Below are 17,760 nucleotides of genomic sequence, written 5' to 3'. Positions count from 1 at the left end.
GAAGCCATTCTCTCTGATAATGCTTCTTGACTTGGTGTAGGCTGTCATTTAAATACATGTGCAGAACAAACAACAGAAAATACATCTTTCCAAAGCAGAGGAGTGAACTAGGGATTCAAATTCTGTGTCTAGATGCTTTGAATAATATTGAATCAGAAAGCTAAAGTGATGGTAATTACTTTTTGTGAAGCCAACAGATGATTAGCATAGCATCATCATATAGCAGAGGAGAAGCAATGATAGCTGTGAGGAAGAGGAAAGTAGGAATGGTTCATAGAATCATCTTTTAGGTGCATGCACATTCGAGGCCAGGTTGCACGGGGCTTGGAGCAACCTGCTCTAGTGGAAGGTGTCCCTGCCCATGGTAGGGGGTTGGAATTGGATAAGCTTTAAGGTCCCTTCCAACCCAAACCATTCTGTGCTTCTGTGCTTTTGTAAGGATTGACATTTGCCCTTTTCCTTTGCTCTGGTTTCAGTGCAACAGCCTGACCCAAATCAACCAAAGCCTGAAGGAAATCAAATGAATGTACTTAAAGGTGAACCCTTAGGCATGGTAACCAACTGGCCACCTTCTCTGCTGGCTGCCCTGCAGCGCTGGGGAACCACCCAGCCAAAAGCCCCTTGTCTGACAGCATTGGATACAACTGGGAAAGCTATTTATACCCTTACCTATGGTAGGTATTGGTGATAACTGTAAGGAAGAATCAGGCATTCCTTGTGGAATGAACAATTTGCTTTACTTTAGGAGGGACTGGCTGTGCTCATGACATGCTTTGAGATTTGAATGCAAATTACTAATCCATTGTATGTGAAGGAGATTGTAAAGGAAGTTAATGAAGGGAAATTGTTTATCGTATTGATTCTTTACAAATGGCTGTTTATAAATTTCAGACAATTGGGGTTTATTTTCTTTAAAGAACACTGAAAATAGCCTAGGAGGGACAAAACAGATGACTAATAACACACTCTTCAGAGTGCCAGAGTAGACATAAAATTTCAGCATGGTTTTGCATGCTGAATGCAGTTCTTACAGAGAAGACTTGCGTTCAGGAGCACGTTAAGGATGTTATTGTGGGAAGTAAAACTTGCCTGAATCAATGAACTAGAAGTATTGTAGTCATTGCATTATTTATAAGGTCATTTTGTCCCTAACTGCAGCATTTCTTTCTGTGCTGTGTTAGAATCCAAGTTTCTTGTTTGCATTCTTAGAGCTGAAGTGTGCTTACAGGAACTGAGCAGCTGCATGAGTTCCATTACTTTGCAGTGGTGCTGTGAGAATTCCTTAGAACATTGTGTTTAGTTTTACATTTAAAGATAAAAGAAAGGAAAAGCCAAACTGTAAAGAAGCCAGGCTCTAAATAGTATTTGGACTCTGCCAACTGCACTGAATTGTCAGTTCTGTACAGAACTGCCCATCTGATGTATCTGAGCCCTGTGGAACCCTTTTTTATAGAACTGGAAATTAAACAGGGACAAAAGAAAAGTAGAATTGAAGATGCTGGGGAGGGACTCTTCATTAGGGACTGTAGTGATAGGACAAGGGGTAACGGGGTTAAAACTGAAACAGGGGAAGTTTAGATTGGATCTAAGGAAGAAATTCTTTACTGTGAGGGTGCTGAGGCACTGGAATGGGTTGCCCAGGGAGGTTGTGAATGCTCCATCCCTGGCGGTGTTCAAGGTCAGGTTGGATGAGGCCTTGGGTGCCATGGTTTAGTGTGAGATGTCCCTGCCCATGGCAGGGGGGTTGGAACTCGACGATCTTGAGGTCCTTTCCAACCCTGACTATTCTATGATTCTGAGTTTGAGATTGACAAGCACAAGTTAACTGATGCTTGCTACACGGTCTGAAAGGCTTGAATGTGAATGTCAGTCCATGATAAAGACCCTCTACTAGAGAGCTGAGTTCAGATGCATGCTCTTTGCCACGGCATGCTTCTTTGTGCTGGGGGGTTCTTGCTTTGATTTACCATTTGCTGTTGCTCCATGTTTTATAAACAGGGTGGTTCGGTTTTCTTAGCAAAGCTCTGCTGGGTTTGGAGGCTGCAAGTTAGAAGTTGATTTTTATATTGTGTCAAATAAGCAGTTAGAGTGTTGCCTTTGTATTTAATAGCTTGGAATAATGCTTTGTTCTGAAGTATCGAGAGCTCTAGATCATAACTGAGCACTGAACTGGCATTTCACAGAGCCCAGTAATGTGGCATTTATTCCTGCCCTTTGTTTCTTAAATTTCAGTTAATATTTTACCCAGTTTAGGATTATTCCCAAGTACTTTGCTTTCTCTAAGAGTCCTTAAGAAGGAGTCTTACGAAGTGTCTTTTAGAAATGCAGTTAGGTTGTATCAGCCAGGCCTTGTGTGTGTGTGTGTGTGTGTATGTATGTGCTCACATGCACTTAACATGAGAAGAACTCAGTAGGTTTGTGAGGTGGGATTGCTTTCACAACACGAATGTTCACACACTTTTCCCTAATTATTTGCTCATGTGCCTGTTGACCCTGTTCTAATTGAACCTATTGCCTAGTGCATATGTAAAGCACTGAGATTTGCTAATTAAATGTTAACATTTTAGGCTCGTGGGGTTTCATTTCTGGAATGTCTTTTTTTCCTTAGGCAAGCTGTGGAGTAGAAGCTTGAAGTTGGCATATACCCTGCTAAACAGGCTAACCACTAAGAATGAACCATTGCTGAAGCCTGGGGACCGGGTAGGCTTCTGTTTGAAATGGTCTCTGGAGAAAACAGACAGTGAGGAACCAAAGAAAACCTTGTAATACTGGGAGCTGTAATAGTGTATTATTATCACACCATTTGCTATTTCTGTTCCTAGTTTAAATATGAACCTGAACATTGTTGCAAAGATTCTTTTTCCCCCACAAATGACAAAGCTGTTCCCTCCCCCCAAACGGCAACAAACCCCATTTCTTGTTATTCTGATGTATTTTTGTAGGTAGCTCTCGTGTTTCCTAATAGTGATCCAGTCATGTTTATGGTGGCATTTTATGGATGTCTCCTCGCAGAACTTATTCCTGTCCCAATAGAAGTTCCACTAACAAGAAAGGTAGGCAAATACATTCCACATACTATGGGTTTGTAAGTAAAGAAAGCAGGGGAGGTATCTAAATCCCATAGTCTTTATGTGGTACCCCTCAGAGCCTGCACTTTGAAAGCAGTCTGGTGCATCAGCTGAGCTGCTCAATGCACATTACATGCTTGGAAAGTGTTCAGTATTTAGTTGGGGGGGAATGGTATGAAGCTAGTAATCAAGTACTTTAGGATATGTAACTGTAGCAATTGTTTTAATTCAGTGTTTTTGCAAAGGCATGAAAGTGTTTCTCAACATGTAACATAGAAAAGCTCTTTTCAGCTCTCATGCTGAGTAGTGAGAGCACAGGCAGGCAGAGACGCCTCAGTTACTGGAAATACCAGTATAATCCCACCCACATTTTGAGAGTCGAAAAGGTTCCAGCTCTGCTCTTTAGTGCTTCAGGACTCAGAAACAGCATCAAACCGGCTCTCTGTTTTACCAGACTTCAGTAAAATCCCTGTTGGTTTGGAGAGGGATGCACAATCACTGCTTTTGACACTATTTTGCTACCATTGCTTGCCAGATCTGTTGCCAAATCTAACTTAGTTGGCACTAAGCAAAACTAAGCCTTTTGAGCACAGACTTCATTCTTTTGTCTTCCATGAAAAGTCTTACGGGCTAAAAGTTCTTTCCTGTGTTGCAGATTGGCTCAATACTTTCTAAACATGGAAAAGTTACATTAAACTGTACAAAAGCTTCGTTATTTGTAAGTTTGCCATAATGTGGTTTCTCTGTAGGATGCTGGCAGCCAGCAAATTGGATTTCTTTTGGGCAGTTGTGGAGTAACACTAGCTTTAACCACTGATGCCTGTCAAAAAGGCCTTCCTAAAGCTCAGACTGGTGAGGTGGTGACATTCAAAGGTATGTTTTTAAGCTACTCATATTTCTTTATAGGATAAAGAGCAGATATATCCATTGTTGCTATTAAGCAACAATTGCTGAGGCATACATACAAAGAACTGCCTTGATTGTCACGTCATTACTTAGTGCTGCTTCTTCCTGTCAGGGGGTGATGCTGCAGTATTTGCTTGCCTCCTGTTGTTATCTCTGAATAGTGGAAAGGGGGGAAATCTGATTTTTGGGACAGTAAGGACAGTAACTTCTCTTTTTCTTTGAAGGCTGGCCTCGTCTTATGTGGTTTGTGATCGATGGGAAGCATCTGGCAAAACCAGCTAAAGACTGGCATCCACAAGTACGGGATGCCAGTGCTGAGATTGCTTATATTGAGGTGATGCAGTATAACATACCTAACGTACAGTTACTCTGTTGTAGTTTATATCCCAGCATGTTTTCTTCCTTTAATCTCTTGATGCAATAAAAGAGGTTGCGATAACGTTTTTAACTGTGGAGCAAGGATGTTTCCCTCAGGGTTTCCAGGCAAACTGTCAATTGAGTGGTTGCTTGAAGATTTGGGATAATTGGCATTTTTGGATCCCTGGCACAATATGTTTGGTTGGGATAGACAAACAGTCAGATTTCATACGGTATTGGTGTATTCTCCAAACATAAATGTCTTATGCTAGCTTTTTGATTTCGTTAAAAAGCTCACTTCAGTTTTATAGTAAAATATCCTTTCAGTCCATTGCTGTAGATCTTGTAGATCTTGTTGTTAATCTGATGCTTTTGTAAACTTTCTGTTTTCAGTACAAAACAAGCAAAGAGGGCAGCACAGTGGGCATTACTGTATCTCATGCTTCCATGCTGGCACACTGTCACGCATTGACTCAGGCGTGTGGTTATTCAGAAGGTAAGTTAGATGGGTACAACTTCAGAATGATACTCACAGCTTTGAATAGTCAGACCATTTATGTTGCAAAATCATATTTATTGTCTTAAAAGAACTTTAGATAAGCAGTAGTAGCTTTAGGTGGAAAGGGAAAGACAAACTTCCTAATTCGTAACTGGTGTGATATGAAGCCACTTGTGAAATGATAATCCGTGTGTGTGTTAAATGGTTTTAACCTAAGATCCTTCTCAATTTTATTCAAGGGTTTGGATTTTTCAGTCTTCATAAATGTGTGGTCTATAACCATAATTTAAAGATGCTTGTTGAAAGTAAAGTCAGACACTTCCAGCTTAAGCAGCCTCTTAGGAAGAAGAGGAAGAAGGAAGGAGAGCATAGCTTTGATTTCTTAGTAGTTTTGGAAGTGTCATAGTTGCCTTAGCAAATACTTTGAGCTCTTGAATAGCCTCATAAAAATATGCTTCTAAAGGCTATATTTTTTCCATTGCTTGCAGCTGAAACACTAACAAATGTCTTGGATTTCAAAAGAGATGCTGGCCTTTGGCATGGAGTATTAACAGTGAGTATTGGAATGAAGGAGAAAAAACTGTAGCGAGTTGCTTCTTTCAGGGTAGAGTATTGGTATGGGAATGAAGGAATGAACTTTCTCAAACTCTTTGTGTTTCAGTATTTATATGTTTCAGTAACAGGCTGCACAGTCATAGCTGATGTTTTTACACATAGTTCTCACAGCTCAGTGTAAGGGTTACCCTGTAGCTGTGCTAGTTTGTTTTTTAAGTACATGCTGTGTATTCTTTGAGCCACTTGAAGGTCTCATTTGTTAATACTTTTCTCACAGAGCGTTATGAACAGGATGCATGTCATCAGTATTCCCTATGCATTAATGAAGGTTAATCCACTTTCCTGGATACAGAAAGTCTGCTCGTACAAAGGTAACCCTAAAGTGTTTTACTTAACCCATCTCTTTATGGATGATTTAAGGAAATGAAAATAATTGTTTGTATAAAATACCTGCTCTAGCTGAGGCCAGTGCTGCTTTATCCAGCTGACTTTGTTTGCCACAGCTTTAGGGTACTCCATTTCAGTAATACAGATTCATTGCTGAGTGACGTTGATGGCTTCCTCTAACAGACCTTTAAAGAACCTCTTTTTCTCACCTCAGTATTGAAATGTATAGTAAACATTTAAATTCTCTATAATCAAGTCCATCTGGAGGCATTGAGCGTACATGTGTCATAGCGGTTAAATATCTGGCATTTGTGTTTGTTCTCTAGGTTTGGAATCTGTTTCATAGATTTATATACACAAAAGTACCTAACCGGTGTTTATTCTCTTCTGCATGTGCACCATAATTGTGTTTTTACTTTCAGCCCGTGTAGCAGTAGTCAAATCTCGTGATATGCACTGGTCACTTTTGGCTCAGAGGGATCAGAGAGATGTCAGTCTGAGCTCTTTGCGAATGTTACTGGTGGCAGATGGAGCTAATCCATGTGAGTATGGGTGCTTTTTCAGTTCAAGGTGAGCTAAAGCACACTGTAAATCACACAGCTCTGCATCTGCACTCTAGGAGCTCAGCAGCACTGGCTATAGTTCATCTTCAGCAGCAGTATTTCTTTGCCAAGGACACCGGAGCAGAACTTCCACAGAAAATATTCTGAAGGATTATTCTTTCCATAAAGAATAGTTGGCAGCATGATTTTGAAAGAAGCTTTAAAATTTTCAAGTAAATCATAATGCCATTTTCAGTACTAGTTGCTTATGTATTGCATGTAGACATAAAACCTTTGAGTTGCTGTGTGTCTGATTCTGTACATGCCCCTAGGGCTTGTCTCAGTCATGTGCAAGGACATAAAAATGGAAGCAGTCACAGCCTTAATTCAAAACCAGGACAGCTATTAACTAGAGTAAGTGGTAGGTTCTTGCCTTTCTTTGTCACTCATATGGTGGTGGCTTTCAGTAACTAGAGGAAGCAGCCAAGAGGTGGTAAGAATATACCTTAGTTGCTTGATTTTGCTGTTCTCATACACCGGAAAACCAAGTGTTTCAGATTCCTTGCAGTTGCATAATGAGAGGTCTGCAGCTCCTGCTGGCTGAAGACGAAAGCCTGAAACTAAGATGTTATTTGTTGTAAGCACATTTCAGAGCTGATGCTTAAAGTTAGGTAGTTCAGTCTATAGTAAAATGCTGTATGTATGCTACCACTGCTTTTTCGTTGTTGTTTTCACTTCTTAGCTATATTTAGATGTGTAAATTCATTTTTTTTTTAACTTCATCTTTTCATTAGTGCTGTACTCTTAGATAAACTGACCTGAAATTACACCTAGGATGTAGAATAATCAGTGAAGTTTGCCGCTTTGCATTATGTGCTGCTATTCCACAACTGTAAAATACAAAGCTGTAGGTGATGCTGTATCCTCTTGCATTTTGGGCTGAGTCCTAAAGGCCAAGTGAAGATCTGAACTGAAATGAAGATACATCAGAAGTACCTGATGTTAACTTCTAAATGCTTTGGCTCTGTGACCTCTATAAGAAACGCTGTTTGCTCTTAGAGGAGCTATATAGGAAGCCAACAGATACAGTTGCTGTTAGTGACAAAATATTCTGATCACTGAAGGACTTCCCATGATGTTAAGTGTCCCAAAGTGCTGCTAGAGAAAGAGAGTAGATAGTTTTGAATGCCATGCAGTGAATTAGTTGTTAACCACTGGGCGGTTTTCCTCCAAATCTAACACCTAATAATAGGCTGGAATGTCTTTTAGACAAGTACGTTGGTTTTGTGCATGGATGCAACAGTATTTGTTTGGCTGAGCATAAGCTTTGGAGTCCTGCAGCTCACCCTTTCCTGACCTTGCAAAACGTTTCCAACTGTGTGATTGTTCTTTTTAGGGTCAATATCTTCATGTGATGCATTCCTGAATGTATTTCAATCCCGAGGTTTGAGACCAGAAGTTATCTGTCCCTGTGCTAGTTCTTCAGAGGCACTGACTGTTGCTATTCGCAGGTAATTCTCTTTTCTGAGAAGGGAACTGAAGCATTTCTTGACTATTGAAATATATCTGGTTTTAAAAGGAGAGTCAGCAAAGGCCATCACCTACATAAAGATGCCGAAAGACTCGGAGAGAAGAAGTTTGAGGCTCACAGGTGTCTCCTTCATTGAAGGATGGGGGATTTTTGTTTGCTTTCTTTATAAAGTCTTAAGATTTTCTAAAGATAGTCAGCCATAAGGTTGGGTTTTAACAGCGTAAGAAAGTGAGGTCTCGTGCTCGTTGTTGCTGGAGGACCTTTACAAAATGCCCCCAAAAACCAGACTGTTACTTATTGGTAGGAAGAAGATGCTGAATCTTCAAGTAATTGTTTATATACAAACCAAGGGCTTTAAAGAAAGAAAGAAATACTTATAACTGGTCTGAAAAAGACCACTGGCATTCTGGAGATAGCAAGAGGTGCTCTGAAAAAAGGCACTACTCTAATTATTAGCAGCCCTGTGGATGGAATATACTGGGATTTATTGAAAGTGGGTTTGATCAGAATGTACTTTTTTTGGAAAATCAGTTTCAAGAAAACTTTGAGATTTTGGAGAGTTCTGTCTCTGGTGGGAGAAGAGACATTTCCCAAGTATTAACAAATGCACTTCAAGAACTGGTTTTTACAGTAGCATCTGGGATCCTTTGCTCTGCTACATCCTGAAAGTTGAACAGTTACACAGAAGGGAGTTGTTGGTGTTCGATCAATTCTGCTCAGTGTCAGAAGTGCCGAGTCCTCCAAACACTTCCTCATTTTCCAGGGGGTTTAGAATATTTATCCTTTCAATGCTTATTCTTGGCACTTCTTTGCCCATAATAGAACTAAATCCTCTCTCTAACATTTTAGAGTGAGAGGAAGCTACGGGGTGTTCTGTTCTAGGTCTTTTTTCATCTAATTGGAATACATTACCAGTCTTGAACACTTGTTTGTTTAAAATGAGAAACTATAACTTCTCTTAACCTCCGCACAATGTTTGTGATGACCATATTGCCATTGGTCTGTTGCTTCATATCTGATTTGACTTTCTGCTTTGCAGACCTCCAGAACTGGGTGGGCCTCCTCCAGGAAAAGCAGTGTTATCTATGAATTGTCTGAGTTTTGGCGTGATAAGAGTGGATACAGAAGAGAAGTTGTCAGTGTTAACTGTACAGGATGTTGGTCAGATTATGCCTGGAGGTAGGAAAGTATTTCACGTAGGTTTAAGCATACTCCACATCAGTTATTTTACTCTTATGAAATAAATCAGAATGTCAAATGATAAATACCTTTAAGGTAGTATGACTTATGTTTTGACACATCACCTGAACACATGGCAAGTAAATACTGTCTCAATTAGATTATTCAGTGTTTTCAGTAGAGGTTAATCCACAACAAATTTGAATGACTGTAGGTTTTGGTACGGGCAGATGCTTTTGGCTGGTGTGCAGAGGTGGTTTAGTATTCACTTGTTAGCATTAGTGCCGACCGAATAACAAATACAATGGAATAAAACAAAATGTAAACTGTATTGAGAAATACTGTGTCTTTCATCCAGGAGTGACAGTCCACATGTTAGAATACAACAGAACAGAACGGAATATCCCTGTTGGAAGGGATCTACAAAGATCATCTAGTCCACCTTCCTGACCAGCTCAGGGCTGACCGAAAGTTAAAGCATGTTATTGTCCAAATGCCTCTCAAACACTGACAGGCTTGGGGCATTGACCACTTGTCTTGGTCTCCAGAGTGACTTGGGGCATTTGACCACCCTCTCAGTAAAGAAATGCTGCCTAATTTCCAGTTTAAACCTCCCCTGAGACAGCTTTGAGCCCTTCCCACATGTCCTGTGGGATAACAGGGAGATCAGCACCTCCCTCTCCTCTTCCACTCCTCAGGAAGCTGCAGAGAGCAGGGAAAGTCCTCCTTCAGCTTCCTTTTCTTCAAACCAGATAAACCCTCAGCAAGGAAGACATACCCTTGGTAAAAGAGATGACGTTGAGGAATACTTAAGCAAAGTGCACATGTACATGGGCCCTGATGGGAACTTGTGGAGTCTTCATTCTTGGAGCTATTAAAAAGCTGTCTGGACATAGTCCTAGGCGGCTGGCTCTAGGTAGCCTTGTCTGAGTTGAGGGGTTGGACCAGATGACTTTGGGATGTCTCTTCCAACCTCAGCCATTCTGAGAACCCTAGTCTGCATATCCCAGCGAACTGGTCAGTCCTGGATTAACCTCAGTCTCTAAATGACATCTGTTTGCAACGCTGTGCTTCTTAATGTAGGTAGATATGGGTATTGTTCCCCAGCTCATTGAGTGGACTTAAGGAGAGACTTTGTCTCTTCCCTGTTGTTCTCTTTTGAGGCTAGGCTCCTGAGTCATGCTTTATTTGGAAAGGAGAGGAAAGCACTCTGAGGAAGATGAATAGAGTTAGGGTGCCAAGGCAGACCTAACACTGTGGACAAGGACTGCGCTATGTGTCCTGAAAGACCACTTAGTGCCGTCTACTCCAGAAGTGAAGATGGCAGCATTTAGGTAGGTAGTGTAATGTACCTTGGCGCTATCTGAGGGTGCCACTGGCTTCAGGCCCTGTCTGACCTGGTCTGGATGTGCTTGGAGAGGATGAGATAACAGGTTTATTTGAATTCTCCTTACTCTTTCAGGTTTACTGCGTAGTGACCAAAGAGCCTGACTCGTTCTAGTTTCTTGGCACCTCTGGCTCTGCTGTTAGTGGTCCCATTGTGAATTTAATTTCTTGCTGAGCTGTGGTTCCAAAGCCTTCCACTCTGCAGAGCATTTACTCAAGGTACAGAGAAGAGGAGAGCCACCTCTTCATCAGGGACTGTAGTGATGGGGCAAGGGATGATGGGTTCAAACCGAAACAGGGGAAGTTCAAGTTAGATGTAAGGAAAAGTTCTTCCCTGTGAGGGTGCTGAGGCGCTGGCCCAGGGTGCCCAGAGAAGCTGTGGCTGCCCCATCCCTGGCAGTGTTCAAGGCCAGGTTGGACACAGGGGCTTGGAGAAAGCTGCTCCAGTGGAAGGTGTCCCTGCCCGTGACAGGGGATTGAAACTGGATGAGCTTTGAGGTCCCTTCCAACCCAAACCAGTCTGGGATTCTATTTGGTGCTATTTCAGCAACCACCTCTTCCCTGTACAGCAAGGCCCTCGTTTTGAGTAAGAGGAGGCAGACACTTTTCCATTTGCTGATAAAAACCTCAGCCATCATGTAGCAGGTAGCACTGGTCTTGCTTCGTTTTCCTCCTCGCTCCCGGAAGCACTTTGCAACCAGTAAGGTTGGTGGTTCAGTTTCTTAGCGAGCTTATATTCCCATTCAGTAAAATAACTCTGCTTCAGCTTAACACTCGAGGAAGTAAGGCTGTAAAAACAGGCCAGTGTGGATACAGGCACTGAGATTAATGTCTGTGCATTGTTCTATGGCCTTAATGTGAAAACATGAGTGAATGCGATGGGGGAAAAGAGTCTGGTGAGCTAATCTCACTTAATGGTTCATCTGAATGTTCAAATTCAGGTTGTTAAAGTTGTCTGCAAAGTCCCAGAAGCTGCTAGTGGCTTCTGTGTCTCAACAGAATGATTGTTTTTCCACTTGAACTAGAATACAGATGGTATGAACTGCTGCTGCTGTCTGGTTTGCCTGTTCTCACTACTGATGTCCTTTGAAACCCACTGAAATTCAGCTGTGTTCTACTTAGATTATGGGTTAATCACAGGAACGTGGAGGGAAAAACTTGCACGCCGTTCAGTTAGTCATGGATCCTTTGGTGAACTGAGGTTGACCTTGATGTTGGTCCAGTTTTTGAGAGTTCAGAAAAGTGATATTTGATGCAGGATCAAAGGAAATCTTTCTCTGGGTCAGTTTATCACATGGAGATCCTCCTGGCTTTGCTGTAGGCTTGCGCTCTGGGCAGAGGGTGCTTGACTACACTAAGGCACAAAGCAGCTTACGGTTGTGTTGCAGCTTAAGCTGCTCTTCATATTCAACCATTGGAATTGTAAAGCCACTTGGTTAATCCTGTGTAGTGCATTTGCTCAATGGCAGGTTCAAGTCTGCTTATGATGTCGGAAGGATTACCTGTATGTTTGTGGATAAGTAATTTACCTTCCTCTTCTATGTAAGTTGTTAATGAAAACCATATCCCTGCCCTTGTGAAATGCCTTGGAGCACTGTCTGGCAAATCTCACGTCTCCTTCAGATTTAGGGTGCCATTGACAGACAATTTGCAACACTATCATGACTTTCTACATCAGTAAGAAACATCAAGTGACTTACCTGATTGTGTGAGGGGAGAACAGTTAAATGGATATCCATTTAGTGCCTCAGAGTGATAGGACTTGTAATTGATTGCTATGGCTATTTTAAAATAGAGTAGTAAGCGGCAAAACTTCTTGTAGGTTAAGCACGGTTGGGCAACTTAACGAATTAACTCTTTTAAAGCTCTAATCAGCATTGGGCTATCAATATCTGGGGCAGATTAGCTGCAATTTGACCAAATGATACAAATTCCAGGTCTGAAGGTATATTTTTAGCAGAAATTTCTCTGTACGTTCCTTAGGTCAGAAGACAATGTGGTAGAATTCTTTCTGGAGGATAAAATCCTTTGTCTTGAGTGGCTCTTAGAAGAAAATTGTTCAGTTTCCAGAGTAGGAAGAAAGGCGGCCAGCAGTCATTTGGAGATGTGTGCCAAATGAAATGCATGACTTAAGGAAACTAGTGACTTATTTCCAAATGAGTCTGCATGTACATTCTAACAGTGGCTATACTTGTGCCTTACCTAGTAAGATCTGTGCTTTTTCCTGTGTAGTATTCCTAGAGGATATGCTCTGTCCATTCTCACTTGGTGTGTGGCATACAGGAGAGAACATACCACCATTTCCTTTCCTGTTAGTTGCCCTCTTGAATTACTCCGCTGACTGATGGTTCTTGCTCTTTATATGGTGTTGGGTTTGTATTTTTAACTTTCCTTACATTGCTGTGCTTTCACCAAAGGCCTAATTTGAGTCAGATACCATTCCTGAAGGCTTTGTTGCATCTTCTTATCCTCAGTGAATACACTGAAGTGACTACATACCCCAGTTTCTCAAACGTCTTATGACACGTAAGCTCGCATTCATTTGGTCAAACATTGATCAAACAATTTGGTTCATTTGGAGCCTTCTTCGCTGTGAAAGAAGTCTCCTAGCCAAGAAGTAGTTGTCATGCTGAGGTTCGCTCAGCCAAGCCAAATGGTTTGATCTCCTTACCCTTGAAGATCCCTGGCGTACTTGAAGATGCCTTAAGGTCCAGATGGTGAAAAGGTCATGGACAAAGTGTCTCCACTTCTGCCCTCCTTTTCTTCACATCTTGCTATTTGTTCTGAGACACTGAGCCCACCTGCTTAGGGGATCTTATTCAACAGACCCCTCAGCACCAGGATCATGTCCTGTGTCACTGGTGCTTAACCTATAGGCTGCTCTTGATGCCACATTCTCTTCAGTTGCCTTGGCTGTTCACTTTCATCATCTACCATGAATGCCAATCACAAGGAAGTGCAAGCATCCATGAAGAAACCTTCCTATCAAAGATAGCATGGGAATTCTTAAGAGAGAACTAGTATGTATTCTCCTGGAATCTTCTGTGCAGCTCCTGAAGTGATGATGTTTTGCCTCTCCTGTTGACCACCTTGGACTATTTTGCGTGGTTTCTGTCTAGGACTGATGTTACTAAGAAGCAGTATTTGGCTCAAAACAATCATTTGTTCATCTTTTTCATATTACACTGATAAAGATGGAAGGGAATGTACCAAACCTCTCTTCTGCCTGCTGTGTGCCTCCATCTTTCACATCACCTGGGATGCACCGGTCGTGTCATCTTGGAAGCTTATTACACCTTACACTTGGACCTGGATATGGATGCTAGGGGTATTCAGTTAAGTTTACCTCCTTGCTACTTCCCAGCGAAGTGTTTCCGTTGTTTTACAGGGATCCTTCTCACATTCTTTCCTTGATGAAAGAGTAACCCTCTCTAATGCAGAAGATTTGTATCCCCATAGCTCCTAATCATACAAAGCCTGCCTCATAGGAAGAATGCTGCAGCAGCCACTTTCTTATGCTCAAGCAAAAACTCTGGGTTAGTGCCAGATCTTGGGCTTCTGCAGATGACCTTCTGCATCTACAGTTACAGGTTCTGGACTGTGACTGTACTCAGTACCTTTCCCAGAAGTTCAAGGAGAATGGTTGGCATTTCCCAAGTGGCAGGATGCTTTCCCCTGTCTTCCATCTATGGGTCTCTTGGATGTTATTGTTTCCTCTGTCTGTGTCTCAGAAAATATGTGCCCAGATTCTGGTAGTTACCACGATGCATTTCCCTGCAAAGGAATCTGGTTCCTTCATCTCGAGTGCCTGAGGTGTAAAAGCAGTTGTTACAGAACAACTGTGAAGCTTTCAGTCTTTTTCCTTAGACTGTGCATGTGAGGTAGCAGTACCTTGTTCCTGCTCAGTCCTTAGAATCTATCACAGTCATCAGCAGTGTGTTCCTGTCTTAACATGATGGCACAACAGCTTGCCACTGCTTACCTTCTCCTGTGGCAATGAGTTCGCTTGTGATGGGGCATTTTCTTCCAATTTAAATGTTGTGCTTTAGATGCTTGTGTGACCACCTTTAGGGTCTATATTCTTGTTCATCCTAATCTAGGAATTTGGCTTGCTCTGTGCCTCTTGCCCTTCCCAGGAAGGATTCAGGTCCTCGCATTGGACACCCTCATATTCTGTTCTCTTCAAAGATGAGGTTTCTCTGGAAACCCTTCAGCAGTGGTGGGATAGAGGCATTTTATCCTGGTCTTTTAGTATTTTTCTTAAGGCTTCATGCTTCTAGAACAGAAGTGATAACTCAAGGCTGGAGTGCAGAGGAGTCCCTCTTGGTTTTATTTTCATGGACCCAGGCTTTTTAGGAAGACTTGCTGGCCTTAAGAAGATCCTGGAGTTCTGCTGCTGGCACACAGGAACAATCCAAATGGATATCAGTTGCATACGGATCCACTATGAAACTGTGAGAGAGGAACAAGAGAGCACTCTCTGACACTCATCAGGCACCTTCTGCTGGTGCAGGCTTCTGACATTCTTCTTGCCTTCCTGCTGTGCTGGTCTTGAAACCTTCCAAAGCTGAATCCAGTCTTCAGTAGGGCATCAGTGCAGTCATTTGTTTGCACAGCAGGATTTTCATCCTCTGCCAGAAATCTCATGGCAGGGTTAACTGCTGAGAGCCATCATCTGTAAGAATGTACATGTGGACTCATTTGAAGAAAGCAAGCTTTACTTACCAGTAATCAGTGTTCTTCATGATGTGTAGTCCACATGTACATTCCTGTCCCATCTGCTTTTCCCTTCTTTCTAATTCTTTTTCAGATGCAATGCTGTTGAGAGAGAGACTGAAATGGTGGTAGATGCACTCTCTTGTATGTCACACATGAAGCAGGAAAAGAAGGAGAAGCAAGAGTGCAGGTTCCACTTTGCAGTATCACATAGCAGGGCAGAACTCTGCCTGCTGTTAGATTGTACGTGTAGACTGCCTGTACCATACATTGGTTACTGGTAAGTTTCTTGGTTTGTTTGGGGTTATTTAACTTGATCAGGGCGATAGGATTGTCCTTGGGCTTCATGGATGGAGCAGCATCTGGGGACTCTAGGTTGGGTTTCCCATGTTTGTGAATGAGTTGAGGATGTGCCATTTGTGTATGTCTACAAATTGTGCTTTCCCTTCTCTCTGCATCACTGCTTAAGCGTTACAGAATTACAGAGTCCATTGTACCTTATCTCTCCACCTCCTTCTTCCTTCCCTTTTGGACTACAAAAGGCCAAATCCAGACTGCTTAAGCAAGGGCTCTACTTAGCCAGAGAAGCATCTGAGGAAACAGTGATTTCAGAGGTCAAATATAAGCAGTGGCCAGACCAAAGCTCAGTGTAGTGTTTGTTTTACAAGTGTGTGTATCCTTGATCAGAAATAGGAGTATTTATTTCAGTGTAGGAAGAGAAAACTGGTAAGGGTAATAGCACCTTTATGAAATGCAGTTCTTTTAATGCGTTAAAGAAGGGCATCAGACTGAGGATAGGTATCTTCTTATTTTTCATCTTTACTCCCATATGTGCTTGTACTTGATCAAACCTTTCATGTTGCAAAGAACTTGCTGTGGTTTTGGATTCGGTTGCAGTGATGGGTACACTGTGAAGCACTGTAGCAAAACCAAATTGCATTGGCAAGCTTGGATCTGTAATCTTGGAGAGCACATTACAGAGGCTCTCAGGAAGATGGAACTCTCTTGCATGCCGTGTGTTTGCTGTAGCTGATAGGTAAATGATACTATAATCTTGAGCTGCCCGTCAGTGGCAAAGCAGCGTCTGTGTCAGCTGCTGAAGTATACCAATGCTGTGACTCTGTTCTTTCTCTCCCTTTAGCAAACGTGTGTGTTGTGAAGGTGGATGGGACTCCTTATCTGTGCAAAGCTGATGAGGTTGGAGAAATATGTGTGAATTCAGGTGCCACTGGGATGGCGTATTTTGGCCTCCTTGGAATCACCAAGAATGTTTTTGAGGTTGGTATTTCTCTTTGTAATATCCAGTTTCATTCTGTCTCTTAGAGAGGCAATTTGGACAAGGGCCTGTAGGGACAGGCCAAGGGGAATGGCTTTAACCTGCCAGAACAGGGGAGACTGAGATGAGCTCTTAGGCAGAAGCTCTTCCCTGTGAGGGTGCTGAGGCGCTGGCCCAGGGTGCCCAGAGAAGCTGTGGCTGCCCCATCCCTGGCAGTGCTCAAGGCCAGGTTGGACACAGGGGTTGGAGCAAGCTGCTCTAGTGGAAGGTGTCTCTGACCGTGGCAGGGGTTGGAACTGGATGAGCTTTAAGGTCCTTTCCAACCCAAACCAGTCGGGGATTCTGTGATTACAACCAAAAATACAAAGTACAATGAGCAGTCAATGAGCTGCCTCTGTATTCTGCAATCCAGTGTTGTGCCTGTGTTATCATTTAAATTCATCTTAGTTCTGCATTAACACATAATCCTTGTGTAAAGTTACCTGAAGACGTTTCAAGGCTGTTGGTGCACAGCTTGGGACATAAAGTTAGAAGTTGCAAACGCAAGCTGCTTCATGCAATCAAAATGCATCTAGAAAAGCTTCCTTTGTGTATTGCAAACTGTGTGTGCTTTTCAAAATGAACATTAGTGTTGGTTTGCTGTCATGCTTAGGACACCAAGTGGTTTGCTTTTGGGTATCTGAAATTATGTTCGTAGATACATGGATGAAGATACAGTAAGGATGATCAGTCCTGAGTCTCCTAGTTCATCACAGCAAAAGCAATCTTTCTGCCCAGATTCTCCTCACAGTGGTATCCCAATTTCATGTTTTCCCTTTTCTGGCAAGAAAGGAGTGAAAGTCCTTTGAGAGTCGCACACACACACACAGTGTTACACTGGACAACAGTTGGAAGACTCAGCTGACATACGGAGTTCTACCAGAGAGATGAAAGTAATCCTCACCATCGTCCTCTCTTACAAAAAAGCTGTCAGCTTGCCAAGCCTCAACACTTCAAGCAGCTTTAGCCTTCAGCCCTGTGCTAGTAAGAGACAGCAAGAAACCTGATGGAATGGAAGAGCTGGGAGGTGGGAGGAAGGCAAGGAAACCACCTGATGAGATTAATGCTTTGCTCTGGTTCTCTGCTGTAGGCAGCCCCATCACTGCAGCAAAATGAACTTTCTCAAGGTTCTGATAGCAAAGTGTTTGTCGCAGTTGGAGAGATGTGCATGGGTACATATCTCAGAAGCAACAGAAGGGCCTCCTGATGAAGTGCTGTCTGAGTGTGTACTATTAATCCCAGTTTGAAAAGCGGTGTGAGCTCTTGTTATGGAGGCGAAATGGCTGAGAGAAAGATAAGAAGGAATTCTACCAGAGAGT

General features: G+C 42.4%; 1 protein-coding gene across 3 annotated transcripts in view; it reads left to right on the top strand.

Annotated features, from left to right (window-relative positions):
• DIP2A (disco interacting protein 2 homolog A) overlaps positions 1–17,760 on the top strand; it is a gene marked incomplete at both ends in the record, with an annotated part of 97,398 nt that overhangs the window by 59,015 nt on the left and 20,623 nt on the right. For all 3 annotated transcript variants that reach the window (XM_080632052.1, XM_080632053.1, XM_080632054.1), the window contains 12 exons: positions 477–674; positions 2,609–2,700; positions 2,943–3,053; positions 3,818–3,941; positions 4,199–4,308; positions 4,725–4,827; positions 5,319–5,383; positions 5,663–5,756; positions 6,195–6,314; positions 7,711–7,825; positions 8,885–9,024; positions 16,268–16,404. In XM_080632052.1, the coding sequence (XP_080488178.1) occupies positions 477–674; positions 2,609–2,700; positions 2,943–3,053; positions 3,818–3,941; positions 4,199–4,308; positions 4,725–4,827; positions 5,319–5,383; positions 5,663–5,756; positions 6,195–6,314; positions 7,711–7,825; positions 8,885–9,024; positions 16,268–16,404 (1,409 nt within the window). The remainder of the gene's footprint in view (positions 1–476; positions 675–2,608; positions 2,701–2,942; positions 3,054–3,817; positions 3,942–4,198; positions 4,309–4,724; positions 4,828–5,318; positions 5,384–5,662; positions 5,757–6,194; positions 6,315–7,710; positions 7,826–8,884; positions 9,025–16,267; positions 16,405–17,760) is intronic.

This window comes from Psittacula echo (genome assembly GCF_963264785.1).
Source record: "Psittacula echo genome assembly, chromosome: 20".
Classification (NCBI taxonomy): Eukaryota; Metazoa; Chordata; class Aves; order Psittaciformes; family Psittacidae; genus Psittacula; species Psittacula echo.
Note: the sequence above shows the minus strand (reverse complement) of the source record. Positions and strands in the feature narration are given on the sequence as shown.